Here is a 13,855-nt window from a genome sequence, read left to right as displayed (position 1 = left end):
AAGTCCATATTCTAGAACAACCATGATATTCTAAAAGTCCATATTCTAGAACAACCATGATATTCTAGAAGTCCATATTCTAGAACAACCATGATATTCTAGAAGTCCATATTCTAGAACAACCATGATATTCTTGAAGTCCCCTTAGACTGAGGCTTGGGGCTCTGTCGGTGTCTTGATTTCAACTGCTAGCTCTACTGAAGATGTATAAAATTTGTGATGTGCATACCAGCAATGCAAGTTTGGCATTGTCAGCCCTTTCTGCCCATATTACAATCATCACCTTTCTTGCCTCTTCCAAGGTTCAACCCTTGGGGAAATGCTGTTAGTAACCCTGGGCTAATCGTGCAAAGTGACCAGTGGTCTTTGCAAGAAGCCTCAGCACTTGGAGTAAAAGATAAACCTGAGGAATCTTCTATGAGACAGGAAACCCAACCCACTGCTTCCTTTGGTTCCTATGAGGTCTTTGCAAAACTGTTGTTAGGCCATGCTGGGAATTCTCTGCTTATGAGCACCCAGAAGCCTGGGCATTGGGATTGGAGGGTGCATTCCCAGGCCCTGTCTCTGAAGGATGGATGGATTTGTCCCCAACCACAGATTCATCCAAACTCATGTGAACTTTCTTCTAAAGAAGAAGTGTTCTCAAAGTGGTTTTGTGTGCCTTAAGCTTTGGGACATCAGGGCATCTTAGAGTCATGGCACGGGTGCCCCATGGGAAGAGAGAAAAGCAGCAAAGGACATAATGATTGAAGGAAGGGGTGTTTCCTCTGTCACCAAGGAACCCTAAATGTTTGTAGTGCAGGTTCTTCGGAGTGTGGATAGCTCCACGCATCCTGTCGGTGTGGCTGGCATTTCAATGGCCAAGAGGCTGACCCTGTCCTACCTTTTTCAACTGTCTCATGATTTCCTCATTTCTCTGTGCATATCCTTTGGGAAGTTAATTCTTCAGTAAATGAAGGGTAATTTGTTTTCATTTACTTTAATAACTCAGAGACATGAACTCATTTACTAAATTCTGATAAGAAGCAATTGCTAAGGAGGAAAAGCCTATGCCAGGGAGAGGATTTATATTTTTCCCTCAGACAATACTTCCGACTCTATTGGGCTCCTTAAAAATTTATTGGGCACTAACTGTACTTATGAAAAACATGAGGGTTTTTTTTTCCAACTCAGTTTTCCAGAGAAGGGTTTATGAGTAGCCTGATTGTGTGCAGTAGTCTGCGACTTCATGGTTGCATTGACATCAAAGCAGAAGCACGCCCCATTTGAGCCTCTCTCTCTTCCTCTTCATCCTTCTTTGTTTTAAAAACTTATTTTTCAGTACGAGTAAATTCCCTGAACCATCATCCATGGCTAGAATTTTTTTTTTAAATTCTGATTGTGGTAAACTCAGTATTTTTCCATTGACACTGAAATTAATCACTCCCCTTTATTGAGATTTTTTTTTTCTGTATTTCAGGCATTGTGCTTAACACCCTTAAGATAACAACACTGAATCTCACTTTTCTATCCCCTTGAGATGAAATTCTAACTTTTTCAAACCACACAGATGTCTCAGGACAGGATAGATTTGATTTCAAGTTGTCTGACTCCATCTCCACTATGGTAGTTGTGGTTTACACTCTTAACAGGCTGAGTTCTAACACATTCACTCCTGTTGGACACAAATAGGCTCCCTATTGGTCTAAGTACCTTTTTCTACAGACTCTCAGAGTATATATCCTCATTCCCCGCCTCTGCCCCAAACCAAGAGGCAGTTACACACCATATCCCTCTCAAACACCAAAGACAAGACCATGGGTGCAGGTATTTCCCGAGAGAGAGAGAGAGAGAGAGAGAGAGAGAGAGAGAGAGAGAGAGAGAGAGAATCAGAGGATTTTTCCCTCTCAGAAACTTAGTTTTTAGAGTGACTGGATTAGAACTTCCACGCCAACCTTTTTCACAGAATCTACCTTCCGGGAACTTCAGTGCCAAAGCAGACCAGGTGTGTTCCCAGCCATGCAGCAGTGTGGCATGGACGACGGGTGGGAGGGAGAAAGCGAGCAGCTCTGGGTCGCCCTGTGATGTGGGTGGGACACTCCGTACAGAGGGTCCGAGTTGTCTGAGTAACAGTGGGCACGAGTAGAGACGTGAGCAGTGGGACCTGGGCGTGGCTGTGTGCACACAAGCACTTTCGACAGTCCAGAGGCTGAAGCAGGAAGACAGCCTGGGCCGCAGAAATGGGAAAAAATAATAAGGAAGAAAAAGCCAGCAACAGAAAAGTCAGAGACGAGGGTAGTATGGAAATCCCAATCCAGTCGTACTAAAAACACCTTGGTATTGAGGCCACTCAATGTAAGGACCACTAACATCTACACAGTATGGTCATTTAAAATATCTAATAATACTTATTATTCTCTGCTAGGTACAGAATAGGGACGTCTTTCATCCCATAGCTTCCTCCTTTTCAAAAGTTCGCTCTTACCCATTTTATGGTTAGGCTGGGGAAGTAAGCCACTTGTCCACTGTCCCTGAAGCAGATGCAGGAGAGGCTGTTGTGGGATGGATCCATCTTTTACACACACACACACACACACACACACACACACACACATTCATTTCTCACTTGCAGCAGTTTGGACCTCGAGAACCAGGGCTGGATAGCTCTGAGGGGGAAGGGGAGCTGACCTGTTACAGGCAGCCCCGTGGAGTTCTTGGTGTCTACCTGTTGCATATACCCCTGCCACTGGACGGGGTGTCCCGAACTAACTGTAGACATTGCCACATTTTTTCCAAAGACGCATCACCCCCACTGGGACCACTGACTGGTCACTCTGTGAACAGAAACCCTCTTTCCCATGTCATGTTAGCTCCAGAAGGATTTGGAAGTCTTATCATTTCCTATTTATGAAACCCCAAGGCACCTCTCCTCTTAGAAGTTTCATCTGAAGACCTAAGATGTGCTAGGTCCTGGGAAAAAAACCTATCAACTCTCAGAGACCTGTTACTACTAATAGCTAATATACATAGATAAAGTAATACCGAGCCCCTCCCATAAATAATTATCATTAAACCCGGGCAAAGAAAACAAGAATTTATTATGAAACAATTAAAAAAATGCAGGACCAGATATTTAGAAAACACAGAAGCAATACTTGTATTTTTGTTATAGATACCAGTATTTCTACTACGTATCAACAACATGAGATTTTATTTACTTATTTATTTCTTCTAAGTGTTCTTTTAAGGCAGTGTTTCCCTAGTTAATGCAGGTGACTTAGATCTGACTGCCTCCTCCTGTCTCAGTCTCCTGAGCATTGATATCGTAGGCAGGGGCCACCACACCCAATTTATTCATATCTAATTTTATTTATTCCCCATTACTACAGTAAATGAAGGAATTATCTACTTTACCTTCCATTTTAAAAATGGACAAACTGGGATTCTGAAAGGCTGAAAACTCTCTCTCTCTCTCTCTCTCTCTCTCTCTCTCTCTCTCTCTCTCTCTCTCTCTCTCTCCCTGACCTAATCATTGTTGAAGGAGCTAACGCTTTCATAGTAGGGTTTGGCGCTGAGTGGCAGCTCTCCATTATCTCTTTGTTTTAACTTTTGTTAAAATTGTGGGTTCTCAGTTCTGGGGAAAGTAATCCTGAGAGCATGCATGTTCAGGGTCACAGAACATTCTCAGCTCAGAAACCGCCAGCGTTGGATCCGGTTTTGAAAGAGAGGAGAGGATGTCTCTACTGCACTGGCTCCTTAGAGATAAATATCAATATCAAAGGCCCAGACCGCACACCCTTGTGGCCTTTGGGAGTTCTGTTCCTGAACTAAGACTGGCGGGGCAGAGAGGGGCGGGGAATGGCCTTAGATGTGCTGGGCGTGGGCCCTATCTTCAGCAGGCCGAGCGCGCCCTCTTCTGGCTTCTTTTGGAAACGCGCCTCTGCTTTGAACTCACACCCAGCGGTGCTTGGTACAAAGTGTGCTTTGCTCTTCGCCCCAGGGAACTGGAAGCGGGGAAAACTTTGGCAGCTAGATCTTGTTAGAAAAATTACACTGCGGCATTTTGGTCGTGAAGGAATCTGATAATTGTGAGCAACATCAGGGTTACCGTGCTACGGAGGCCGGCTGGAGAGAGGCTTTGAGAGAGGAATTAGAAGTCAGTAAAGATGACCTGAGTGCTTTCCGTGTTCAGGAGGGAGTTAATCGGCTGTGATCCTGGGTTTCACCGTCTGTAAACAAAATCCCTACCTAGAAATCATGAATGTAAAGCGCCTCGCTCTGACAACAGAACAACAAAATACCTTCAACGATTAGCGGTCATCAAAATTAATTAACACCCTTCTGCTTATCAAAGTGCCTTTGAAAGTGTCAGCTCTGCCTTGGTTGGTGTGTCACATGGGCTGAAAGTCTTTTGTGCTGGCTTTGTGTTCCAGGGGCGGTTTAGCATCAACCTTTATGGGACCGGGCTGTCTTTAACGGAGTCTGCCAGATGGACATCACAAGGGAATTATGCTGTTTCGGACATCAAGAAGTCTCCGGTAAGGCTGCGTATTGCTTGGGGGATAGCTCTTAGGAATAAGGTAGCTGTGTGCCTGTGTACCGAAGGAGCGGAGCATGTGTGCTTTCCCATTCACCAAACTTTTGTTTGTTTGTTTGCTTGTTTTTTCCAAAGTGCCAAAGAGAAAATTTAGAACACAAATACAGGAGGGAATTTAGAAGTGGGTGAAGCAGGAGAGACTCACTTCACCTGGTTGAAGCTTGTCCCACCTAGTAAATGCAAAGCCATACAAGTACCTGGGAAGACTACTGAATCAAAAGAGGGAGGGGGCAGGGCTCTAGGATACACACAGCTCAAATATCTTAACTAATCAAATGCAACTCACTTAGGTGAACCTTGAAAAATGATGGTTTGGTTTGGTTTGTTCTGCCCAGAAACAATTGCAATTCCAATAGGAAAAGTTTATGGGGTAATATTTTCTGGGAAGTTAGGAATACAATAATCCACTTTTTCTGGCCACCCTGAACCCAGTGCATTTAGCGTGTCTGCAACCCCAGAGCAGGTTGGAAGGCAGGTGCTGGACCCTGGTCTTCTGGGTCCAATTCTGTCGTTGAACAAACCCCAAGTGGTTGATAAGCACAGCACAGCCCAAGAATCACTCACCCCGTGGAGGTAGCTACCTGGGAAGTTTAAATGTACCCTCTAGTCCCCCTGACTAGGTTCAGAGGATCCAAACCTCTGGGGCTGTGTCTCCACGGTGATTCTGAAGGGTGGTGGGGGCAGAAACTCCCCCTTAAAGCCCCATCCACTGAATTCTCAAGCCACCGCGGCATCTGGTCTCCTAGAGATATGGGACATTTCCCAGTTCCAGTTCAAGCACTGTACATGTGAGCTGAGAAGAAAAGAGAAAGGGGGGAAGAAAGGAGGTCTGAGTCCAGAATAATATGGTCAGATGAGTGCAGATACCTGCTTAGAACTGCAGGGCAGAATGTCAGGGCAACTGGGAAATGGTTTTGTTTTTCATTATTTCTTTAAACTGTTATAGGATATTTACATATTTTTTAACAGTCTGTTCCCAAGTACGGGGTACACCGCTGTAACTCCAGCACTGGGAACACAGAGTAGGAGAGCCTTCAGTTTAAGGTAAACTTGGACTACACAGCTAGACCCTGTCTCCTAATGACCAGTATTACAAGTAATGGCATGTAATGTTGTTTATCTGAAATCCATTATTTGACGAGCATTTGGACTTTCACTTGCTGAGTTCAGCAACTCCCCCAAATGTGGTGCCTCAGGAGATGAAGCAGCAATTCAGCCTGCATTGATCCAAAGCCCCAGTACTGGGGAGGTCCCACAGGGCATCTCAGGACAGTGCATTTCCTGACTCCTTTTTAAACATCTGGAATCTTACCTGTATCTCAGGTCCTGGTCTCACCACAAAGCTAACCAGGGATCACAAATCTGATTCAAAGACCAAGTGATTGCTGTGATTTAATCATAACTATTGCCTTCTCACCAAACGGAATAGAGACAACTGTAATCTTTGACTGAGCCCTGACATCATGACATCTTACTCTACTGCTCCCCACCCTAACCCCAGTCCTATAGATTTTTTATAGGAAACAAAATTAGTATATTTTATTTCATTATATATATATATATATATATATATATATATATATATATTCATGTCTCAACATGATATGCACATTATGTCTCAATGACCAGATTCAAAAATGTTAACTGCTTTAGATGTGGTTGAATGAAAGCATCTTTGTAAGATATATATGTTGCATTTATACATACATACATACATACATACATACATATGTTACAGTTTTGCTAGACTATGTCAATCATAATTGAAATTTCAGCCAGAGGCCAAAAATAACTAAAGGCTGGAGTGCCATCTTATGGCCATGTCGAGTACTGCAAAGCTGTTCCCCTCCGCCCTGCTGCCCGGTGTGTGTGCGCCCGTGTGCGTGTGTGCGCGTGCAAGTGCTCATGTGTAGTTAGGTAGAATTGAGGACTGCAGTCCTCCTACCTCCTGGCAGACTAGAGCAGGGCCTCAGAGCAGCATCCCTATGAAAATGAACCTCCAGAACTGCTAAGGTTGGGGGAAAGTTCAGATGGTTCGCTCCCTGAAGAACAACCTCCTACCTCCTCATCTCAGAGGAGGAGGTGAGAACATTATAAGAGTCACAGCGTGTGGACATCTGCAGAGTTACACTCTGAACTCGCAATGGCTGTAGCTACACGTCAGGGGACCTGAACAAAATCAGGCCAACCCCAAGTCCAGCATGGAGGGAGGAGGGGCCCACGAGGGACACCTGAGGAGCTGTTGACAGCCGCTGGCTGCTGGGGGAGGGGGGGGTCAGTTTCCTTCAGGGAAACAGCCTGAGACTGCCTATGTTCCAGCGCATCATCCTATCATATCCACATGGACTCCGTGGGTTTTAGAAACTAAAGGGAGGGAATATGAAGTTGGAGGGGAATGTGATGGGGGGGGGATAGGGAAGGAACCAAAGAGAGGGAACAGGGGAGATTTGATCAGAACCCATTATATACATATGACTATTAAATGGGATATTTTTAAATTTAATTTTATTTGTAATTCATTTTTTACACTCCATATTCCATTCCCTGCCCTCCATCCACCCTCCAACTGCTCCACATCCCACACCTCCTCCTCACCCACCCTGTCTCCATGTAGATGTCCCCACCCCACCTGACCTCTAAACTCCCTGGGGCTTCCAGCCTCTTGAGGGTTAGGTGCATCATCTCTGAATGAACACAGGCCCAGAAGTCCTCTACTGTAGGTGTGTTCAGGGGTCTCATATCAGCTGAAATGAAATATTTTTAAAACTCAAAACAAAAATTTTAAAATCATTGAAACCTTACCTTGTTAGTGACAACAGTGAAAGCCATTGGCGAGAAAGCCTTGTGACTTGGTTTGGATGGTTGGCCTCTTGTTCCTCCCCAGTTCTTAGCACTGGGAACGATTCAAGGGCTCAGCACATGCTTTGTCACTGAGCTAAATGCTGGGCCCTCAAATGTCCATAATCTCTGTAAGAAATCAGAAATACACATCTCTAACATTTTCCAGGCTGGTATCCTACTCCTAGTCAGTAACTGCGGTTCGAAAACCTTTGTCCTAAGTTAAGCAACCTGCTTTTCACACTTACGCCTATGGTATACCCACATAACCAGTTCCACGTGGGGCACTCCCAGGTAATGCCGCCCCTCAGTGAAGACCTCGCTTCTCCAAGCCTGCTTGGAAATAACCCAGTCTCCTTGAACAAAAAACTACAAGATCTCAGTGATGTAGGCTCAACCTGCATCTGTAGTGTGACCGGAAGCCGGAGATGCCACCTCGCTCCTGGGGACAGTTTCTATGCACTCCCTAGGATGCAGATGCAGCACAAAGAACCCTGACACCTGTCTTTCCCTAAAATGAGTTATGATTATCATTCAATGCAGAGGTTCCCTCTTGTGTTGTGAAGGGCCGCAGGAGATGCCTGAGTTCTCAGGTGATACCAGACCCTAACTGTACTGCCTTTCATCTGTCTGCTCATTCCTAGGGTGGCTTGATTTATGAATAAGTGACAGTAGGAGATTAACAACTTCTAATAAAAAACCAAAACAATTATAGCAATGTACTATAAACAAGGATGCGTGAGTATGTGCTGTAAAAACGCCTTGTGCTCACCTCCTCTTACGATGGTGTTGCATGCGATGCCTACGCGACAAAGTGGATGGGTAAGCTCTGCGGTGTTGTGTTGAGCTACGGCAGAGTTCCTTGAGCACAAACTGACAGCATTAACAATTGATGCAGTATCGGAGATGCTCTGAGGTACTAAGGAGCCGGTGTCTGTATGCCATAGATACTCTGGACAAAGGAAAGGGCCATGTGCTGGGAGAAGCGGGGGTTGAGCATGATAGTGAGAGGCTTCATCATATTCAGCGGCATGTGTTTTAAAATTTAGGGACTTTTATTTCTGGAAATGTCTATATGAAATCTGAAAATTTCTATCTTGTCCAAGCCACAGTTGACTGTGGATAAACAAACTGAGCAACATGAAACCCTGATATTTGCAGGGCTTCCAGAGCTGTTCTTTGTTGGGAAATTTATACGTTGACCCTGGGTCTGTCCCAGCTTAATGGTCCAGCAAGTAAGAATGAGGGAGTCAGGTTGAAGATGTAGGTTGACAATTACATGCCTGATAATCCTCCATCACAGCCTCCATCTATCCTGCAGCAGCCCACCATTGGCTCTTTGGTGACGGCCCTCCATAGCTGCCGAGAGAAGAGGCCTCCTCCATCCATACAGGAAGTCTACACACACACAGTGCGGTGGTCATCAGCATCATCACCTTGGGGTCTTGTGAAACCAGGGCAGACAGTGAGAACATAAGCAACAGACAGTGATGTGGCATCTTTGCAGCCTTGTGGCTTACTATTAACTTGCAGACTCTAGTTGCAGAAGCTAGCTGAGGCTGCCTGCTGTGGGTCAAGGGACTGCAGGCTAGAGGCAGAACCTGGGGGAGCTGTCCAGGCTGAGCCTGGGAGAGCTGGGGCCAGTCAGTGATTGTTTGGAGGGTCTGGTGAATTCTTACTGTCTCAGCTCAGAGCTCTGCATAAGTGGACAGAAGTGATACTGTGCCTAGGAGCTGAGGCGTGAGGGAAAATTCTAAGTTCTGAGCTCAGTTGCCGGGAACATTCTGGTCCCTCCAATGCTATTGGTGCTTAGGACTCCTCAGGCCTGTTCAGAGTTCTGTGGTGGCACTTCTCACGGTCCTCAGGACCTCCTGCCTGGTGCTCTTTCAGGGCAGAGATCTTACATAGGTCTCCAGGGCCAGGCAGCTCAAAGAAAGCCTACTTGTGGCCAGTTGGGGCTGGTGCTCAGGGGTCGTTCTGCTTTCCTGGTGTGCCTGGGGGAATTTTAAGGCACAGGGAGCTTGCTCTTGTTCAGGGATTCCTTGTGCTATGCAAAGGATTATAAATAAAATAATTGCTTTATAAGATAATGAATGTTATGTGGAACAAACAGGCCTTTCCTACCTCTGAGTTCTTTTACAACTGAATTAAGAAATGAACGTATATCTCTGCACATGTGTGTACACAGTAGAATCTCATGAGTGTGCACATGTGTATGCACAGTGCAGCAGAATCTCATGTGTGTGCATGGATTGCACTCCAATTTGTGAAAACCCAGCAAGTACGTAGACCTACAACGTGGAGTTCCATAGGTTCACATTTTCTACGAGTGTACCTTTTAGTCTGTACATTTCTATGGAAACTAGATAGTGTTTATACATCTATGTATGTTTACACATATATAGATATATGTACATAGTTGTCTGAAGACTGTACTGGGGAAGATTATATGTTACATGCTTTGTACAAAGATCTAGAAGAAGTCAATTTTGTATGTCATCTTAACCCTATGGACAGTTTCTATGGAAACTGGACAGTGTTTTACATCTATGTATGTTTATACATACATTTATTTATGTACATAGTTGTCTGAGGATTGTATTGGGGAAAATTATATGTTACATGTTTTGTATGAAGTTCAGAAAAAGTCAGTTTTGCATGTCATCTTAACCCTAACATTTTACTTTAGGTCCTAAACTATGACTCTAACTGTTAGTATCTCTATGGATGTTCTTAACACACGCTTGCCTCTTACCCCTTCCACTAAAGACAGGCAAATGGCCATGCTTCCGTCCAAGATAGGTCCCTCCCTAAATCACAGACATCAGCTCCTCTGAATCCTGTCCACTGAGAAAAAGAATAGACTTAGTGAAAACTGGGAATACAAACTGTGCCTAATAGGGCAGTGCGTCATTCACTTCATTCATATGCAATAGTTGGAGCTATTATTAACAAACTATTTATTTAAAAGAGAATTCAACTGTAATAAAGAAATAAAAGCCGGGGTTTCACTGCATGACAGCAAGGGCTTCTGGCTCCCTGTCCTTCTGAAGGAAGCTGTCTCCACAGCAGCCATGGTTTTCTTACTGTTCAGTCTTGTTTTGTTTCTCAGTCTGACGGCTGTTGGGATGCTGCCATGCTAGGGCCATCTTGAACATCATTTGAGGATAGTGCCATCACAGAGAATAAAAGGGTAGCCCCGCTTTTTCTGTTTTGCCTAGATTAGCAGAGTTTTCGGTGGAAGAAATAGTGCAACTACTGTAAAATCATTATCAACTTTATGTTGTTTTCAATTTATGACTGCCAAGGCCTTCTCTCATTTGATGAAGAGAGGCTACTATGGAGGTGCTGAGGCAATGGCTTTGTAAGGACAGAGAGATAGAGTCACCACAGTGCTGAGTCCATTTCCCAGAATCCACATAAAGTGGCTGGCTGGGCACGGCAGCACACACAGTCCCAGTGCTGAGATGGGCAGATCCCCCATCCCCACTGGCCAGCCAGTCTAATCTATTTGGTGAGTGGTAGATCAGTAAAAGACTCTGTTTCAGCAAGAATGTCTTTGTGATGGTGACAGCTAATACTTGTTAAGCATGCAGGTTAGGCTGAGTCCTATGCCAGGTGACTAATGTGTGTTCCTTCACTACAGCAAAGTGTGAGGAGAGACGCTCCAGGAACCCGAGGCCTCCTGGACTTCTTTAAAGCCAACTCCAACCTTGGCAACCCAGCTAGCAACCAAAGCATCCGTAGAGAGGCTGTACCAGCTGCAGACCTGTGTGCCAGAGTCTCTGCCCTGCTGGATGAGGAGAGTTTGGGCTTAGATTAGCTTTAATGGTGCTGAAGATGGTTCTAGTATATCAGCATCCTGACAGCTGACAGCCCTCTGCTGACAGTTCCTGACTGGAGAACCAGATGCTCCAACGTCTACCTCAGGACCTAGCTCAGCACCCAGGAGCCAGGAGGACAGTGGCGATGGGACTCGCTCCCATGTCAGTCGTATCCGAAATCAGATGGATGAGAAAATTTTAAAGTGGAGAAAACATGATGTTCTCTCCTTTTCTTGTTCGATTGGCGAGGCTTTTCTTTCTCGGTCTCTCTGGGTAGGACAAAAAAAAAAAAAAAAAAAAAAAAACCCTGAGATTACCTATTGTCATTTATTGCGAGATAGGAGAGACATCACAAGAGGGCTGTAGGAACCATATCTGCATGACCCCTGACCCGTTCTGGGGATGAAGCCCAAAGATACGAGGTGTAAGTGTGTTGAAGTCATTGCCAGTTGTGGAGAAAGTACAGTTTTGTCCAAGGAGGCTGAGGGGCAGGGCTTAGGTGGCATGGTCCATACAGAGAGCAGGGTGTGGTACTGCACTGCAGCAGGGGATGTTTTCAAAGTGTGAAAAGGCTTCAGGGGAACTAATAAGCAAGACACTTACAGCTCAAAAGAGAACCCAGCTTTGTTTTTTCACTCATTCGTCTCAGCCATTTAATAAATGGATTTCGATCATTATTAGCCTTACACAGTCCTCGGTCCTAGATGCTTCCAATTCAACAAAGTATCACTTGTATATCATGGGGCTTACATTCTAGGATGAAAGGAAATGATAAAGAACACTACCCAGTTGTGGGGTGCTGGCAGCAGGTAACTGAGCCAAAACTATGTCTCAGTGGAAGCTGACCTTGAACTGAGTTATGAGACATTTAGGCTGGGGGGGTGGGGAGGGCATACAGGAAAGACCAAAAGAGCATTTCAGCCGTTGGAGACTGGCACATGCAAAGGTCCTGTGGAGCAAGGCTCGAGTTATGTTGGAGGTGCAATCCAAAGTAATGCAGGTGTAGAAAAGACTGGCAGAACACAAATGTGCCAGGGCCCGCACAGCACAGACCGGGGCGGAATCAGCAACCCTTTTCAGTGAACAGGACAGATAGAAAAGATTTGGTTTGGGGTTTTTGTTTTGTTTTGTTTTGTTTATCTGTTTTGTTTTGTTTTGGATTTTTTGCCAAATGGCAGGATTAGTTATATATGGACAATATATGTATGCACATATCAAGAGAGTACAGTCACTTGGGCTGGAGAGGTGGCTCAGTGGTTAAAAGCACTTAGTTGCTCTTTCAGGTTCATTGACAATCCTCATGATGGTGTGCCACCATCTCTAATTCCAGTCCTGGGATGATCTGATGCCTCTCTGGTCTGTGCACTTGAGTGCGCACGCGCACACACACACAGACACACACACACAGACACAGAGAGAGAGAGAGAGACAGAGACAGAGACAGAGACACAGAGAGAGAGACAGAGAGAGAGAGAGAGACAGAGAGACAGAGAGACAGAGAGACAGAGAGACAGAGAGAGAGAATGTTGCTACTTGAATTCTAAAGATACAATACAAATATCTGGGTAACATTTTAAACACATCTATCTACCAAGGGAATAATAGAATATTGGAGAAGGAAAATATTTTGTCTAACTAGTGTTTTCTATTATCAAAACTTATGGTAAACATCTGTCTGTTAATGCTAATGGGAGGGCGATCTTTCGTTTCGTGTTGTTAAATGCCTCTTTACATATACAGCCATTGCCAAACTTCACAACTGTACAATTTTAATCAAGCATGCTCATGTCTGTCAGGCATTTGTAAAACTATGCTAGAGTTTTCTTCTGGCCTTTGCTTGTTTACAAGGTTTATTGTTTTGCTTATGAGTGTGCCCCCGCCTGCATGGGCTTTACCTACCAGATGTGCACAGGAGCTCTAGAACGTCTGGGATTCCTTGAAACTGCCGGAACAGGCCAGGGTGAGCCTGGTGTGGCTTCTGGAAAGCAGTGAACGTTCTTAACTGCTGAGCCATCTCTCCTGCACCTTGATACCTGTTCTTCCATTAATCATTTGCAACTGAAAGTTATCTGGGAGCGTCCTGTTAAATGGCCTGGTTAAGTGGATTTTGAAATGTGAAAATTGTGTCCTCCACACATCAAAGTCCAGGTCACACAATTGGGTCTGCAGTTTGTGCTCAGGAAACACAATCACTGTGAGCGTGTACGGAATAGGGATGCATCTCCTTGTCTTAACTTGCAATGGCCCTGGGAAGGGAATTTAAAAAGCTTAACACTGCTTGTCATTTAAGCAATATCACTTAAATATAAGTGTTCCCTATCAGGATCTCCTTCCTCTGTTATAGGCTAAGTTTCTTATTGGTAGTAGAGCTAATATTCAAAGCCACTGAGGGTTCACTTGTAGTGACTGGGAACAGATTTTATTCTCACCTCTGACCTCAAAAAGCTTATTCAAAATATTGGCTGCTGTTCAGCTCTTATCCCTTACAATAGAATAAGTCAAGTGTTTGGACTCTAGGTCTCACCAAAACGAATCCTAAAACTGTGGGTGGCTGAAGAAAAGGGAGAAAGTGAGCTGAGGACCAGCGGTCCGCCCCGCCCCTCCCCTTGCCCCTCTC

At 44.8% G+C, this 13,855-nt stretch overlaps 1 protein-coding gene across 4 annotated transcripts in view; it reads left to right on the top strand.

The window, feature by feature from the left end:
• Adamts9 (ADAM metallopeptidase with thrombospondin type 1 motif 9) overlaps positions 1 to 13,855 on the top strand; it is a 173,882-nt gene that overhangs the window by 154,187 nt on the left and 5,840 nt on the right. For 2 of the 4 annotated variants that reach the window (XM_029534382.1, XM_029534381.1), the window contains 2 exons: positions 4,413 to 4,517; positions 11,061 to 11,459. In XM_029534382.1, coding sequence (XP_029390242.1) covers positions 4,413 to 4,517; positions 11,061 to 11,237 — 282 coding nt within the window. In that variant the 3' untranslated portion in view covers positions 11,238 to 11,459. Of the gene's footprint in view, positions 1 to 4,412; positions 4,518 to 11,060; positions 11,460 to 13,855 lie in introns of those variants that run through there. The other 2 variants (XM_021190181.2, XM_029534389.1) reach the window with 1 other exon arrangement.

The sequence above is a fragment of the Mus pahari genome, chromosome 2, assembly GCF_900095145.1.
Source record: "Mus pahari chromosome 2, PAHARI_EIJ_v1.1, whole genome shotgun sequence".
Classification (NCBI taxonomy): domain Eukaryota; kingdom Metazoa; phylum Chordata; class Mammalia; order Rodentia; family Muridae; genus Mus; species Mus pahari.
Note: the sequence above shows the minus strand (reverse complement) of the source record. Positions and strands in the feature narration are given on the sequence as shown.